We start from the raw sequence: 18,275 nt of genomic DNA on the forward strand, positions 1-18,275 counted from the left end.
CTGAAACGTTAACTATTTACCTACGTTTTCCCTCCAACCCTAGCTACCTTCACACGTCAGACTTTCTATCTGAAGTCTACTTTTCAATATCTATCCTCCTAGTGTGACTTGTCTGGACAGTTTGTTTTTCTTTGACAGCAATTCTAGGTTAGACATCGGGATCCTCAGCATCTCCTTTAAGTTCAGTGCTAACTAACGCCGTGACCTTGGCCACGTGCCCCACAGCCTCTGGGTCCGCGTCACGCCGCTTTCTCATGCCCCAGCTTCATCTGCGAACAGGGCGCAGCGACCCAGGGGGTCTCCCCTCTGCTGGCCCAGGGGTCGGGCACTGCGCTGCCTGCTCTCTGCCCAGCGGCTGACGCTCATGCTCAGCTTTGCACAGCATAATGACTACCCCTGGCTAGTTACAGGGCTCCCCAACCTACACACAGAGACCCCACTGCAGGGACTGCAGAGGCACAGCCTCCCAAAAACTGTCCACACAGACACAGCCCTACGGGAACCTGTGGGGATGGTGAGAGCTGGCTGCACAGTGGCGCAGGAAAGAGCTACTGAGATCCACACCAACACAGCGTTTGATCTCATCCCTGCCCCCCACCCCCACCCTCACACACACCAATGGCCTCCATGGAATAGATCTATAAAACATAGGTGACACCGTTAATACAAGTATTTAACATTTAATATACCTTCAAATATATCTGACAGCCTGGAAATGTACTTCCAGGTTATCAGACAGTAGCTGGCTGCTGCAGCTTAGCTGACACTAGGTAACCAGCTGGCGATGGTGTGGGGACCAGGGGGAGGCTTGAGACTGGCCAGCTCTGTGCAAACTGGTGACTTCATTCACAGATTTCTCAGTGAAACTGCATGAAGCAGGGACACGTGTACCTGAGTCTGCAAGTGGGTCTGTGCCAAAGACGAGACGTGTAAAGCACATAAAACACGCACAGTGCAAAAGAACAAAGGTCAAATACTTCATAGAGGTCACGTTATTGGTTTTTACGAGACAGAACAGGAACCGTTTATACGTTTACAACTTTAGCCTTCTTCCTGAGCAACCAGTGATTACCTTGATGTGCTTAACTCTGTCTTCCTTTTCTGTCTTTGGTTTCTTTCCTGTGGCAACAGAAAATAGTTTGGGGTTAATGCATGAAGAACATACAGAGAAACAGCTCCCCTAAATTAAACGCTTTCTAAAACTCTCCTAGAAGCCGTGCATGTGTTAACCTATACACGTGTTAACCTATACACGTTAACCTGTACATGCATTAATCTTAACACGCATTAAACTGTACACGCATTAACCTGTACACGGCCAAAATTCCAAATGCTTTCCTGCCTTTGGTGACCCGAGAGTCATTCCCCCAGCCAGGTAAGGGCAGGATTACCCTCCACAGTGCGAACTACAGATGTGGAAATAAGGAAATCCCAAAGCCGCTATAATCTATAAATCTCTATCAAGAGATCACGGCATTAGCAAGTGTGTGTGTCTACCTTTTTTAGAAGGCCGCTCAGATAAGGGCAACATCCGGTATACTCTGAAGGCGTTATTTCCTTTCTTTATACTTTTATCCTTGACTTCTTCAATATCAGGCAAGGAGTTCATGGCACATCGGAAATTCGCCTTCCATGTTTTTGGATCGGGTTTGTCTACTCCTGGTTGATGCTTTCCTAACAAAATAGCCAGAAGAATTAAGGTTGAGGAAAAGAGGGGGAGAAAGTCTCACACAGTAAACACGTCTGGAAACACAGGACTGCTAGCCACCAAGTAGCACAGAGAACCAACCCTTTGAGCCCAGGCTATCCCGACAGTGGCCAATGCCCTGGTTTGCCTGGGACTGAGATGGTTCTTGGGATGCGGGAATTTTTGTTTTAAAATCTGGACAGTCCGGGCCAATTGGTCCAAGTTGGTCACCCTGAATTTACCAAACAGCTTGAGAAGAAATAGCAACGGTAGAATGGGGAACCAGTGTAAGGGATACAGAAGGCTGGGAGGCCGCGAGGCCAATGAGCACAGGTAACCGGAGTGTCTCTTTTTCATCTGGCTGTCAGGTATTAAAAGTCCATTCTTGTAAATAGCCCCCTACTTGTTGTAAATAAATACATTCTTGGCTACCTTTTAGGGAGATAAATCCATCCAAGTTTATAGCTGCAGAACAAATATGTTCTTTATGACCCCAGCACACATGTGGGGAACACAACCAGAATTCTATGTTAGAGGAAATGTAAGCACCGAGTTTCTGTGGGATGGGCGGAGCCTCGCTTCTGAGTGATGAGGTTTGTGCCCCCCCCCCCAGCCCTCCCCCCACTATCCGGTGTCCTTGATGCGCCTGGGGGCAAGTCACAGGTTTTCCAGAGCCTTCTTTACGAGCCCATAATCCAGGAGATTTTATATGTGTAGAAAAAAAGCAAAAATAAACACTGTGGTAGAACTGAAATTTGCTAAGAGAGCAGACCTTAAATGTTCCCAGTAAAATAACCCAAATAATTAACAGGTAAGTATGGGAGAAAGTAAAGGTGTGTGTTATGAGGATCACCTATCTCAAATCATAACTTTAAATGTCTTACAATTTTATTGGTCAATTATACCACAACTACAAGAAAAGAGAAAGCATGAGAACGACATAGCCCCCCGCCCCCCAACAATGCGGGGCATCGCTACCTGTGTGGATGGCCCAGTTCCTGAAAAGCGGCGCGTCCTTCTCCACATCCCAGCCGTGTCTCGCTGCGTGCATCCAGGGGATCTGGAAGATCTTCTTTTCCTGAAAGGAGAAGCCAGTAAGAACTGCAGCCACGGGGCTCCAGCCACTGTGGTAGAGGCATCTGAAGTTCCAGCTGGAAAGGTTCCCCACTGGGCATCCTCAGTAAAATCCCACTTCCCAGGTCCTGCCTCAGCACCTGCCGGGTGAGACTGAGGGCCAGGCAGGGCCTGGCAGAACAGGAATGCGGCCTGTTCCAAGGTCACAGGCGATGACATGGGAGATGCCCATGTGCATTACCTGTGCCGTTTTCTTTAAAGAACCACAGACAGCGGCCTCTGACCAAAACGTCTCGGGCTTATTTTATTCTTATCATTTATTCCCATCATTTGGTGAAGAGGGGCCCCAGCTGCCCCCGTAAGTTAAAAACTAAGCAACTCTCCAAAGTGACCCGCTGGTGCTGCGAAAGTCGGGTGGACGAAGCCACTGTCACGGGACCAAGTGCCTCGATGGGCCGGAGGAGCAGCAGACACAGAGGATCCTGCCTGGGGCTCAGCCTGAGTCTACGCCCTGCATGGCCCGGCTGGAGCTTCCAGATGCTCGATGACCACAGCTGACACTCCTTTCTTGGAGCAAAGTCCCTCCCTAAGATTCTTATATCGGACCCTTTCCATCTCTCTTACAGCCCGAGAGGCAACTCACAATCACTTACATCAACCCCGGCAAACACGACTACAAACTAGTGCTTTGGAAACAAAGTCACACTCATTGTAAAACCACACATGTAACCTGGTTCAACCGGCAGATTTCCAGTTTTACAGGAGAACCTGCTGACTTGGATTCTATGGACACTGAAGCCCAGGAAAATGTACTTTTTTAAAATATATTTTTATGGATTTCAGAGAGGAAGAGAGAGGGAGAATGAGACAGAAACATCGATGACTAGAGATAATCATTGATTGGCTGCCTCCTGCACGCCCCCTACTGGGGATGGAGCCTGAAACCTGGGCATGTGCCCTAACGGGGAATCGAACCGTGACCTCCTGGTTCATAAGTCGACACTCAACTATGGAGCCATGCCAGCCAGGCAGGAAAATGCATTTTTAAGTTCTTAGGCTAGTTCTGATCATTCCCAGGTCTGGGATCTCCACAGGACACACAGGGAAGGAAAGAGCATGTCCGTAGGGATCTTCCGCCACTTTGGTCTCACAGTGAAAATAGAAAGGGTCCGCCGACCCAAAAGGGCTCGGTGCCTCTGCACAGAACCGACTACGAAGTCTGTGTGGCGAATGGCGCTCCGGCACGGCCATGGCAAACTCAGCCCCAGGGCGCCTTATGTGCCGCGCTAGCTCAGCCAGGTTCTGTGACCCTGAGAGGGGGCGGTGAAGAATGGAGAAAAGACAGACAAAATAAGAAAGCTGGGTCTGGGTGGGACGCTGCCCTCTCTGATGGAGAGACAGCACCACAGACTACAAGCCGTGTCTTTATTTTATAGCCAGATTCCACGAGGCAGAGTAAGGGCATGGTCAAGGTGTTTACAACATTCTCCTGAGTTTCGAGCCTACTCAACTACATGCACCTGAACTCCATCAAGCCCACTCAGTCACGTGGGACCACGTGTTGGGACCATCGGTTCAAGCTCACAACCATAGCTGTTGGCTATAACTGTACTGGGAGGGCTCTGCCCTCCAAGCGGGGGCTTGCACGTGGCCATGAGAGGACTGTGCCTTCTCATTAGTCTGAAGCTTGAACCTGTCCAAACACTGTAGCCCAGGGGTGGGCAAACTTTTTGACTCGAGGGCCACAATGGGTTCTTAAACTGGACCGGAGGGCCGGAACAAAAGCATGGATGGAGTGTTTGTGTGAACTAATATAATTCAAAGTAAACATCATTACATAAAAGGGTACGGTCTTTTTTTTTTTTTTTTTATAGTTTTATTCATTTCAAACGGGCCGGATTCGGCCCACGGGCCGTAGTTTGCCCACGGCTGCTCTAGCCGCTCTCCACAAGCCTGAACTGAGAGTATGTCAGGACATTTGAGAGTTCCCCAAAAGCTGTTAAAGGGGGAAATTCTGCTGTGTTTACAATTCAGTAAATAAAGAAGAACCGAAAGCGAGAGACTTTTCGTAAACCCGTTCTGTTCGTTCTGTATCGTCACCATGACTGCAGCATTTCAGGTTAGCCATCTCCAAAAGGGCCGTCGCCAGAGCGGGGCTAGTGAGATTTTATCGTTTCATGTAGATGAAAATCCGAGAGGAAGTCACGTAATGCAGTGAAAATGAACTGACTTTAGGGACAGGTTTCCTCAAGTGCACAACCAGAATTTAAAGGTTTGTGCTTCACGGCAGGGGCCCTTAAAAAATTTGCTTTTGCTCTTTTTTTTCTAGGTCAAAGGAGTTCTGTGGGGACACAATCTGATATCGATCTCATAAGACACAGAGTTGATTCTCACAACTGGATCTTTTCAAGCATCTGCATGCATGCAGGCGGATGTACACACACACACACACACACTCACACTCACTCTCACACACACAGCTACACAGCTAAACTGTCTCCCAGAACAGCGGTCGCCAACCAGTGGTCCATGGACCACTGGTGGTCTGTGAGATCCGAAAGGTTGGCAACCGCTGTCCCAGAAACCAGGCCCAAAGCATGAAGCTACCAAAGTAGCAACTGCTCCAGGCAATTCTCCACCACAGATCCTCGTGAAACGAGCAAAGGACCCAAGAAGACCGAAGAAATGGCCACTAAGCACATGAAGAACGACTCAACACCACCCCCCTCCGGGAAATGCAAACCAAAACAATGTGATGCCATGTCACACCCACTCGGATGGTGAGAACAAAAACACAACGAAATCCTAAGTGCTGGTGACGAAGTGGAGGAACGGGAACCGCCACACAGGGCTGGCGGGATGGACACTAGGGCAGCTGCTGTGGAACACACATGGGCTGTTCCTCAAAAAGTTCAACAGAGTCACCACGTGGCCCAGTAATTCCGCTCCTGGATGTGTCCCCGAAGAATTACAAATAGGTGTTCAAGCAAACGTTTACACACGAAAGTTCACAACAGCCAAAGGGCAGAAGCAACCCCAATGTCCAGCAATGGATGGATGGGTAGAAAACATCGCATGTGCGTACACTGCACAACTGGAGCATGCTTCAGCCCCCAAAGGACTGCTGTGCTGATACGCATATGCTGCAACATGGATGGACCTAGCAAACGTGCTAAGTGAAAGAAGCCAGGCTCCAATGCCACGTATTGTGTGAACCAGGCGAATCCACGGACACAGAAATCATATCCGGGGTTGTCATAAACTAGGGAAGGAAATGGGAGTGGTCACATGATGAGGAAGTAGTGTTTCCTTTTCAGGTGATGAAAAAGTTTAGAATTAGACACTGGGGATGGTTGCATAATATTGTGACTGTATTTAATGCCACTTTAAAATGATAAATTAAAAAACCACATGGGCCCAGCCAGCATGGCTCAGTGGTTGAGCATTGACCTATGAACCAGGAGGTCACAGTTCGATTCCCAATCAGGGTACATGCCTGGGTTGTGGGCTCGATCCCCTGTAGGGGGTGCGCAGGAGGCAGCTGAACCATTATTCTCTCTCATCATTGATGTTTCTATCTCTCTCCCTCTCCCTTCCTCTCCGAAATCAATAATAAATAAACAAATAAATAAATAAATCCTACATGGAACTTTAAAATGAACCACTAATAAATGCATCACACATCTTTTTTTTAAAAAGACCATATTGAAAGGTAAAGGTGAAATTCATTTTAAAACAGAAAGAGATTCTGACCAATAACCATTCTGGTCGTCGATCCCCGTGTTCGATGGGACGGTGATGGCACTGCACTCCATCTGTGCAGACTGGGACATCACAGTCTGTGGCATCAGCATGCGCTTCAGGAGCCCTGAGTGCCCAGCCCGCACAGGTGGTGGGCGCACACACTGTGTATGAAGGACTCTGAGTAGCAGAGCCACCCGTGTCCACATCGAAGGGCAGGAGAGAGAAGCACTGCTTGAGTTGAGAAGAACATTTAAGATGACCTTGAGCAACGCAGAACCATCAGACCTTGGCCCCAAGTGGAAACCAGTTCTCTCATCTCCCTCTGCCTCTCCTCTCCCCCAATATTTATAAGATGTTCTAATTTCACTTGCTATTTTTGTTTGAACTCCTTACCTGTTCTGAGGTGCCCTGATAGTTACACAAGCAAGAGCCTGCTTTCAGGGAAGAGCAGGGAAAGGTCTGGACTCCCTGCTAGCCTGGGCCTGGAGAGGGGCCCAGCCTGGGTCCAGGCAGACTTCCAGCATGAAACACCAACAGTGGGCATGATCGGAGCTGCCAAGAAAGAGTGGGCCTGGGCGTGGCCGCCTCCTCCCTCCTTCCCTCTAGAAGTGGCCCAGGGAACCACACGCGAGCACCTGGACTAACCCAGAACCGACTTGGACCTTCAACAAGCCAATGGCAAGAGGGCAACTAAGGAGGGCGTACTGTCCACAACCAGGAGGGACTTCGAGTCACACAGCCAAACACAACACGCAGACATTCTTTGGATTCTGATGGAAAAAATCAATTGTAAAAAGATATTTTGGGAATACTCAAGGCATGACACTAAAAACTTATAGTTAATTTTCCTGATGGACAACAGTATTATGAAGACATGGGAAAATGTTAAGTCTTATAGGTGTACACTGTCAGGGAGTTGCTCTATAATACCACACACACACACACACACAGATAAAACAATGTTGGTAATTGTTAAATCAAGATGTGCATTACTAAATCTAGATGGGAATTCGCTAAACTCTTCTTTCCAGTCTTTGGGCCATTCAAACATACTATCTGTATTTGCTAATACTCATAATAAAAAGTAACTGGCCCAAGCCAAGGCCCCATTCAGGTCACATGAAATGATCACATGGTTTCCTTAAGTCATTCCTATTTACTTCATGCCCCACCTGGTTTCAGACACGACTCACTTCAACAACCACATTCAACTACAAAACCATTCAATTAAAAATAAGCAAAAAATAAATAAAAGTGGATGAGGGAAAAGAACAAAAAATGTAAGATCTGAGAGATATCTGAGATGATCAAATGAGGCCAGGAGTGGTATTAGTCTAAAACAATGATGCTGCAATACCCTGCACACCTCTTAGAAGTGGCCACAATCAAGCTCTCCACTCTTGGCACGTGAGATAGAGCTAACGACTGACCAGCTAAATGAGTTGTCGTGTTCTTAAGATTAAAGACAGGTGATGGGGGGGGGGGGGGGAAAAGGGAGTGGGTGGGGGGGGGGGGCAGAAGAGGACAAAGAAATTTGCTCAGAATAACTGCAATATCCCTGGTGGTGGGAGAGAAACCTCCCTCAGGCCCTCTCAAAGAAGGCATCTATATATATAAAAAGCCAGCGACTGGTATGCCAGAACAACCAGAACAACCAGTTGCTATGACGCCCACTGCGGCCAGTCAACCTGCCCTATCAGGGGCAGGGCCGGACAACCTCCCACAGCTCCTCCCCACAGCTGACCTGACCCCAATCGGCCCCCATCAGGGCAGGCAGGCCAGATTCCACCCGGGCACAAATTCGTGCACTGGGCCTCTAGTAATCTATTATATTTAATTGCTTTTCTAAATTTTAACTATATAATTTCAGGTGTTCTTTATTTTTCACAGATACTGTCTTCCTGATTCACTCCTACCAGTTAGGATCAATTAAATGGGGAGTTTGAGAAGGGTAAAAATAAGGAGTGTTTATGTATATGGGGGAGGAATGTAAATGGTAGAATGCTTATTTGTTAGGACAGGATGACACACAGAGTTTCACAACAAAGAGAAGACGTTTTAAACCACTATGTTGCACACCTGAAACTAATATAGAATGTCAACTGTAATTGAAAAATAAAAAAAGAAATAATAAAAAAAAATTTTAAGAGGACTTTTTAAAAGACAAAAACAAAAGTTCTCTTCACACAGAAAATACTGGAAAGCAGTCAATGCACCCCATTCCCAACACGAAACCCTACAGCCTCATGTCCTCTCGCCCTGGAGAGCCAGGAGGAGCAGCAAGGCAGTCCCAGAGGGAGGAGGGCACAACAAGCACCGCAAGAAGCCGTCACAGAACACCAGCGGCCAGTTGAGACCACAATGCAAGGGCGGGCCACAGTCTGGGATGATACAGATCTTCATGTCACTTGATGTTTCTATGATCAATTTTGCTTGGTTGGTTTTTGCAATTAACAAGTATAAGATTTTGAACACAAAGAACAATTTTACTTTCAGAGGTCCACATGCACATGCTTTAGTAAGGATCAGACACGCACACTCGCACATACATATACACACACACATATGCACACTCACACACACACATGCACGTTCACACACATACACACTCACACACAGATACACACATTCATACAGACGTATACACATGTGCACACATGCTTGCATACATACACACATGCATGCACACTCACACACACACACACACACACACCATAGCACTCACCTTGTTCAGCCACTTCAGCCCTGGTATCGTGTTCGAGTTGATCTGTTCCTCCAGCCATGGGCGCATGCGCATCCTTTCCACCGGCATGGTGCCCGTCTGCGGAGAGACAATCCACATTAGGCACTTCTGCTAATGACTGCCTTGTCCACACCGGAAAGTTCTACACACCAGCCTGACCCTCTTCTCTTGTCCCCTTCCTCGTAATCCCACAGCCTGTGTCCAGGGGACTGGGGAGGGAGGCACATTCCGGGGCTCCACCCTCGAGCCACCTGCCCCTGCTCGAGCAGCCAGGTCGTTCCAGAGGGGCTGTCTCCATGGGGCAGTGCTGCAGGCCAAGCGGGCTCTCAGCTGAGAGGGCCCCACAGACGGCGGCTGGACTGGCAGAAACTCAGCTACCCAGAGGGCCAGCACCTGAGTGGCCCCGTCTAAAGCCAGGTCTCGCCCCCTCCCAGCCAGGCTGTGTTAACAGCACACACCGTCAAGGTCCCAGCATTCAGAGCATCAGCTCTGTACACCTGTGGGCATTATCCTCCCAGGACCATGGGGGACAGTGCAAAACCGTGATTGTGGGAAAGACATTACAACCAATTCATTCCTTTGGGATATCAGGGCCACAGAAATGCTCTGAACCCCAATATTGCCACTTTAAAGCTCTAAAGGGACCAGTTCACTGGGTCCAAGGTCCCTCCAGACATATTCCGTCCCCGCTCAGCGCTCACAGCGCCTTGCTCTGGCTCCAGCCTTGCTTTATGTGAATGCGTGCACTCATTCACTCCCGCGAGGATCTTCCTCACTGCGCCCACCCCCTCTGACCTGATACCATCCGTCCTTTTCCTCCAACTTGCTTTCCCTCTGAAAACTGTCCCATGGCCAACCACCTTTTCTCTGCCAGCTCACATAGTGCTCTTCCCTCCTGCCACATACATTCCAGGCATCTTTCCCGTGTCCATCAAAACATATCCAGAGTAGAATCACTAACAACTTACTGTCGCCCCCTCATCTTCATCCTATTTACACAAAAATTTCAATTTAGTGCGGATTCAAAAGCCAAGATGATGCCAAGCAGACTTCCATTCTATAGGACTTCGTGGCCAGTGTGACATAATCCCCTTTCCACCCTTAGCTGTCTTTCTTTTACTCATTTCCTCTCAAAAAAAAAAAAAAAAAGAGCTCTGAGGATTCTATTCAGATAAACTTGGGCTGAGATGATCAAAGCCTCATTAACTCCCTCTCCCAGCTCCCAAAGGACGTCCTCCCTCCTGGATGCCCTGCCCCCAGCTCTGCCAGAGTGCTAGCATCCTTGCAGGACCCGCATGGGGCCGCACCCTTTGCCTATAGAGACTAATCCAATTCTAGAACGGAATTCAAAACCCGTCTCTCCCTGGTATGTCTCCGCCAGTCCGGACGCACTCATTACTGCAGACGCCTCCTACTTCTTGCTCATACCATGCCCTCTCTCTTCTTTCCCGGCCCTTGCCAACCCTCACCCATCCTCCAAGACCCAGCTCCCACTCTCCTTTCTCCACAGGACTTGCCAGTCCACACCAGCCTGAAGGAATCTCTCCTCCTGTGACTCCCACCCTAATTCATTGGTCTTACACGCTCATCTGGAAATCAAATATGGCTTTCGGAAAGCTATTGTAAGCTGTCTTTATTCTTATCTGACTCTTACCCCTAACTATGAACTTTCAACTGTATTGAACTTCCTTCCTAACCAAACTGTAAGCTCTCTGAGAGTAGGAACTCCACCTCTTATAGGTCCTTTTACAATCCTACAAAGCCCTCCACCCAGGAGACCTTCAATACAAGAACTAGGTCAGTTCTGAAGATCAGCCTAGCAGGGTCGCCATTGCAGGTGGGTGGGCTCCATCCACTCATCTGGTCGCCATTCTTTGAGATGAGTGAAAAGGACTTCAAGGACAGTCCGGAAGGGTGTGGAACGGCAATGAGGAGCCCCCAGTACAGCTGCTCTTCATGGTTCTCAAGTCCTTCCTCTCATTCATGTATCCACCTATTCACAGAGCATTTACTGCGAATGATATTCCAGGAGCGGGAAAAGGCCAGACGTTCCCTGCCACCCAGGAGCTCCTGGCCTAACAGAAGACAAGGAAGAAGAGAACTGTCACACCACACAAAGAGCCCTGCTTGCAGAATGATGAAGAGTTACAGGGGAGCACTGGGAGGAGATGTCCACAGAAGATCCTCCTAGCGACTGGCCACTGGGAGGGCTCTGCCCAACACGGTGATGACCGCCAACCCGGTCTCAAGATCTCGGGGTGCAGAGAGGGGGCAGCTGGGCCCAGAGCAGTACAGGAAGTAGAGGGAGGAGCCCCTGAGGAGTCGCTACAGTAGTCACAAGTCTTCAGAGGGAACAACGTGACAAGCAGAACTGCTCCGGGCCACTACCATCCTGGTGTACCTATCTCAGCAATACGGAAAGTGACGGGGATGTGAAAACGGCCCTGCTTCCGGCTCACCGTTATAATCATATGCTATCTCCTCCCATATTAATTTTTTCCACAAATGACCCATTTGGGGGAATGGGGGAAATCGCCACCTGAAATATTTCAAAAAGCTTTCTGACTTTAAAACGAAAGCTTCCATGGGGCGGTACAGTCAGCCTCATTATTTGCAGATTGCATATCTGCAAAGTCGTCTACTCACTAAAATGGATTTGTAACGCCCAGATCAATTCTCGGGGTGCCTTCCCAGTCATGAGCAGACATGCACAGAGAGGTGAAAACCTGGGGTCTTCCGACACCCATGGTCCCAGCCGAGGTCCGACAAGATGACATTCTGCCTCATTTCACTCACACTGTGAACAAGTGTCCTTTTCAGTGTCTATTTCATGCAACACTTTTCTGCTCTGTGTTGGCAATTTTACTGTTTAAAACAGCCGGCAGGAATGGGCTGAAGGGTGGAGAAAAGATGTGCCTCTCAGGCCTGAGTTAGTGTTGTTGGCTGGGAGTTCAATGTCAATGAATCAACCATTGTTAAATGAGGAGCCGTCACACAGAAACACACCTAGAGCGCGGTTACTGATTGGCGGATGCAAATGCTGTGATCAGAGCCTCACAGGAACCGAAGGTCCTTGCAGAAGGAAGGGGATTTGGACGACACACACACAGAGAAGGCCACGTGAGCACACAGAGGGAAGAGAGCACACAGAGGGAAGAGGCCACGCAAGGGCAGAGGCTGGAGTGCTGCTGAAGGCAGCCATCTTCTGTATAATTACAGGACAACTTTGAACATATCAAAGACTCCCAGAATATTACCACTGAGATGTTCTCCACGTCTTCATACATATAGCGATTAATAAAGCAATTTCAAGGGATTGTCATCCCGAGCTGTGATCCACATGAATGGGATTAACACCAAGTAACCGAAGTGACTTTATATGTCCATGTGGTGGTTTTTGTGTTTTTAATAGCCAGGGCATCCCTCCGATGCACAATGAAAAGCCAACCGTTTTACACGGAGGCACTTCCTCTTTTTTACTGATTTTATAGGCAGGTTCAACCTCCCACACTGGACAGGTAATGAATTACTTAGTCTTGGCACATGACACAAATGAGAAAGGGAGTAGTTCGACACAGACTGTTCATGACTAACAGAATTTGAGCATGCGCTCTTCATTCCGTGAAAGAAAGCGAAGGTGGAGTTCTACAATGAGCCTGGCACCAGAAGCTTGTCATGTAGTTTGTACTAAAAATATATTCTATTTCCGGAGACTGAGAGACTGGAAAGACAGTCACAGAGGGGCAGGAGACCAAGTACTGAGAGTACCGAGTAAAGAGATTCACTTGGCCTATATTTTCAAGCTTCTATCAATGAAATTGAAACTGATAGATCAGCCTTCTTTCTATAAGGCAAGGTTCCCATGGGCACCAATACCCCAGCCACATGAATCTTGAACAAAGTTAATGGAGGTATGGAACTGGTAGAAAAGACACAGAGAACCAAAATACAGCAGGAAACAGAACACCTGTGTGCAGTCCTGACGGGGTGTCCTTGGGCCAGTCACTCCCTCGTCCTAGTCCACACTTTGATCGTCTAAAAAAAAATGAGAGGTTTCAAAGATAACATCCGGGGTTATCTAAGATTCTAGAAATCCTTGCGTAACACGAAGGCCCGTTATCTGATTTCCCTGTTTTGTGAGCTTTTAATCTTGTGCACTGTATTGGTTTTAAAAGTGAATGCTGACATTTTAGGATTCTACAAATCTAAAATACGAAGTAGCCACCCTCAAACCTGACAACAGGGACTTTCTAAAATCAGCTCCCAGGACACCTCTGAGTTTGGGGCTGGGGTCATCTTCAGAACCATGGCCTCGAGCTGTAAACCACCTCAGGACACGGCCAGTATTTAGACTATTCCTGGCATCGGGGCTGCTACATAAAGGCACACAGTTGGTCTGGTCGCTGTGATTTGCAGGGTGCGAATTCACACATCCTGCGAACCCCCCCCCCCTCCCCCCAGTCAACAATGCCTCAGGAGTGGCATTAACAGTGATCTTGAATTTTAATCTCAAAGAACAAGGGCTTGGATCTTGGTATAGAAATAGCAATGGCCCCTATTTATCGGGCACTTACTATATGCCAGCATTAAAACCAGGGTTTTCTATGAGTTTCTCATTTACTCGTACAACCCTGCAAGGCAGGGACTTTATGACCCCGTATTACAGATGAGAGGATCATTGGGGAAGTGTTTAAAGGCAACCCGCTCGTAAGTAGGGACGCCCAGACTCATCCGGGTCTGTCTGAAACGCCCAGGCTCAGCAACCCTAACCTCTGCTTTCTTCCTACTTTAGGAAGCAGTTAGGATGGGCTTGTAACTGTTCTTCTTGCTGAGCCATTCCCAACTCCTCTCTGTTTTGTGTATCGCTGGCATATTAGTCTTCCTAAAATGCCACTTAAATCATGTTAATGTTCTGTTCAAGAGACTTCTAAACGTCCCTGCCGGATTTAAGGTAATAAAATCCTTGGCTGAGAGAGGGAGCCTTACAGGGACTACTCAACAAGAACAATGGGAGACCAGAGACAATGGAAAGATGTCTTTACAGGACTGAACGAAAATAACGGCTATTCAAAAATTTAAATACAGCAAATATTTCCTTCAAGAATGAAGAGACAATTAAGGCATCAGGGAAAAACTTAGAGAATTTTCTACCAGAAGCCCCACAGCTCATCAGTTACAGGAGACAGATCATGCTACCACGGTCACAGGAGACAGGTCAACACTGGGCAAGAGTGAAGGCAAAAGTATGGGCACTGGGAAGCTAAGAACAGGGCTAACGCTCGAGTCTGTGTCGCAGAAGCTGACCATAGCAGTGCTTGGCTCGTCTCTTGCAATTGTATCATTTCCTTTACATAAACTGTGAGGGTTCCTGGACCTAAGAGCCCTCCCTACATGGCCATGTGCTCACCCATCTTACCAACCTACAGAAATGTGACCGTCCCAACAAAAGCTAGCTCAGATTGGTGCTCATCGTGACAACTTCTCTCACAACTCCAACCACTGGGCCCTCTTCTCCTACGGCACATATTGTCTGCAGTAGCCAGTCATCCACTGTACCAACAAATATTCACTAAACACTATTATTACAAAACAAAACAAAAAACCTGTGCTAAATGCAATGGAGGATTCCAAGATGTGCATGACATGATCACTACCCTCAAGGAATTCGTAAGTTAACTGGGGATATGAGAGGTAAACCATATAAAGGTAGCTAATAATACTATAATTATAACAACAAAAGACTGCACTAGCGATCAGAAGGAAGCATAGGATTAATTACCAGCTAAGTGAACTAGATCATAAAGACGACATTCATCATTCTTAGATGGGCTTGTAAGGGAAGCTTATGGTAAAGAGCTTCTAGCATGGGGAGGAAGTGCCCAGGCAGAGAGAAGGAAGCAAGCAAGCCAGGGAGGCAAAGGCTGGTGCCCACGGCCAAAGCAGGACAGAGGACTACGTGCTTACTGCTGTGGGCAGAGCACAGGACCTAGGCACCGACACGGTGGAGCTTCGTTAGAGTGAGCGGGCGCCCGGGAGGCACATACTGGATGTTTTACATAAATCATCTCTCACCCTCCCAGCAGCCCAAATCAGTTAAATATTACCATCCCCATTTTAGAGATGAGGGATAGTATAGCTTGAAATGATAAGAAAAGAAAAATGTGTCCTAGCCCCCAGAGGAAGAAGCAAGGTTTGAACCCAGGTCTGACTAGGTCTGAAAGGCCAGCTAGAGACTGAGCTTGTTTGCAGAGGCGACTAAAACCTTCCGAACAGCCATGTGTCACTGTCAACCAAGCAGCACTTCATCCGGGGCAAACGGGGGCAAGGAGATACGCTGGAAGCGACTTCTTGGGCCCAGGATGGTGGCTATGGGAATGCACAGGACAACACGCAAAAACAACACACAAGTGGCAGCACACTTGTAGAAATGTAACTGCAACTTCAGTAGTAATTTTTCTTATACAGTAATCTTGCCCAAAACACAGGTTCCTCTTACCTGACATTCTACACTCCTCACACTGACTTTTGTGTGCCATTTTAGCAAAAGCAAGAATTTCAGCACAAAATTATGCGGACTGAGAGGAAACTGGAGTTGAAAACTGAAAAACCATCGTCATTGCCGTCGTCATCAGCAGCAGCAGCAGCATCACATCCGGTCAAGTGTTCACATGAGGCCAAGTGCTTTCCCTGCATTATTTCATTCAATCTTCACACTGGCTACATGAGGTACAGCTCCTACATCCCTCTTACACATGAGGACATGAAGCTCTTTTTACCAAGCTGCGGAGCTGTTAAGAGGTAAAGCCAGGATTCAAACACAGGTCCGCCTGACTCCGGAGAAATACGCTCAAAGCCTGTAGACCAGTGTTTACCAAGCCGCAGGTTGCAACGCATGGGGGGGTGGGGGGGCCATGAAGTCAATTTCCTGGATTGGTCAGCAGCTTCATGTTATTGTACGAGAATACAGAGTAGAACTACGAGAATCATCCAAGTAAGAGTGACCATTGCACCCTGGCCGGTTTGCTCGGTGGTTAGAGTGTCAGCCAGCAGACTGAAAGGTTGTGGGTTTGATTCTGGACAAGGGCATGTACCCCAGTTACAGGCTCAACCCCCGGTGCTGGTTAGATGAGTGCGGGAGGCAACTAGCTAATGTGTCTCTCTCCCATTGATGTTTTTCCTCTCTCTGCCTCTCCCCCTCCCTTCCTCCCACTCTCTCTAAAAAAATTTTTTATAAGTAAATAAATAAAAATCAATGGAAAAAATATCCTCAGGTGAGAATTAACATAACCAAAAAAAGAATGAGTTTGTTTCAATTTTACATTATACTGGCACTGTGGTCAAAAAAAGTATAAAAAGCATGCACTGGGCTGAGCAGCTTCCCAGATGTGTAAACAGATGTGTGTAAGCATGTGGGTGGCGGGTGGAAAGTGGAAAGCAGAAGAGAAGAAGCAAACCCTTAGAACTAGACTGACTCCTGGCAGCCACGTGAAATGTAGGAGCAGTTTAATAGCATGTTCGGAGCTAAGACAATGTGACTGCATATTAGGGGAGGGCTTTGGGACGTACCCATTTAGCTCTACTTACTACTTCTCTGCCTACATTATTCAAGTCACTATATCCTCTCGTGGGAACCTGGAGGATGAAGTCATGAAATGATTGAATGACATTTAACATTTGGATGGGGTGGCGGACACAGAATAAAGCAGGCCTCTCAGCGTACATACTCGCCACACGAATGCAAAACCAATTTTAAAAGTTGTATTAAACTTCCGGAGTCGGTAAGCAATGGAAATCAAGTGTGTGATATCCACTGTATCACTGATGTGATCCTTATGTCATGCATTTATTATTTCATTTTACTGAACTTTTAGAAAAACGCATGTCATCGATTCATTCAAGAATTTTAGTCTCTAACCCAGTTTTTCTCAAGATTTTAAGCCAGGGGTCCTCAAACTATGGCCCGCGGGCCACATACAAATACAAATGTTGTATTTGTTCCCATTTTGTTTTTTTACTTCAAAATAAGATATGTGCAGTGTGCATAGGAATTGGTTCATAGTTTTTTTTTTAACTATAGTCCGGCCGTCCAACGGTCTGAGGGACAGTGAACTGGCCCCCTGTTTAAGAAGTTTGAGGACCCCTGTTTTAAGCAATTCAAGCAGGACTTCTCCTGCCCTGTGGATTTTTTAGAAACCCAGCCTTGAATGATGGGGCAGGATTGCTGCCAATGGTTACCCTAAATATATCACAGTCGTGGTTATACCTTTCTGTTCACCTACCCCAGCATCCAAAACTGTTTGTGCACTGTTGTCACCTGGGGGGGTTAAAAAAAATTCCTGCCCCATCCTAGACCTACTGAATAAGCACTTCCAGGGCGTAAGAACCAGGAATGCTTTATCATCTGGGGTGTTCTGACATCTCTGGGTATCACTGGGATGTCAGTGCCCATTCGCCCAATAGCCGTCCAGATCCCACGGTCAATAAACATCTCCCATTGAGTCATGGCAAACAGGAGGCCAATGGTGAATAATTTTCACGAGCAATGGCTATAGATGCACATGAAATTGAAGTTCTGAAATGCCTTTAAATACCACAGAACAAGCTTCCCGTACTGAGAACCATCCTACTGATAGTTTTGCATATTCGCCGTTCTCCCCACAATTTTCTCCCTGGGTGTGCTTTCTCCATCCTTTCAGGAGATATCACCACAGAGACTTTACCATAATGACCCTGTCTCTGACCACGAACGACGCTGGTAAAGGGTGTGAGTTAGCCCCTGAGAGTGACTGCGCCCTCGCAACCCTGGCCGGCAGAGAAACTGACCTGTGGCCTGCTCGTGTGTGCCCGACACACGCCACAGCGCCCCCTGCTCTCGGCACTGCGGTGGCCCAGCGGGCGTTCCAGGAAACAGTGCTCCGTCCAGGGAGCCAGCCCTGGAGAATCATGGATCGTGTGACATCTGTGAGGACGGGTGCTTTCCCAAGAGAGGCCCCAGTCTCACGGTCCATCCTGCACAGCGAGCGCCGC

At 47.8% G+C, this 18,275-nt stretch overlaps 1 protein-coding gene across 1 annotated transcript in view; it reads right to left on the minus strand.

Annotated features, from left to right (window-relative positions):
• IRF2 (interferon regulatory factor 2) overlaps positions 1–18,275 on the minus strand; it is a 94,164-nt gene that overhangs the window by 48,428 nt on the left and 27,461 nt on the right. The window contains exons 2-5 of the mRNA XM_015569747.1: positions 9,231–9,326; positions 2,666–2,765; positions 1,498–1,674; positions 1,073–1,119 (exon numbers count right to left, since the gene is read on the minus strand). Of these exons, the coding sequence (XP_015425233.1) occupies positions 1,073–1,119; positions 1,498–1,674; positions 2,666–2,765; positions 9,231–9,326 (420 nt within the window). The remainder of the gene's footprint in view (positions 1–1,072; positions 1,120–1,497; positions 1,675–2,665; positions 2,766–9,230; positions 9,327–18,275) is intronic.

The sequence above is a fragment of the Myotis davidii genome, unplaced genomic scaffold (genome assembly GCF_000327345.1).
Source record: "Myotis davidii unplaced genomic scaffold, ASM32734v1 scaffold184, whole genome shotgun sequence".
NCBI lineage: Eukaryota > Metazoa > Chordata > Mammalia > Chiroptera > Vespertilionidae > Myotis > Myotis davidii.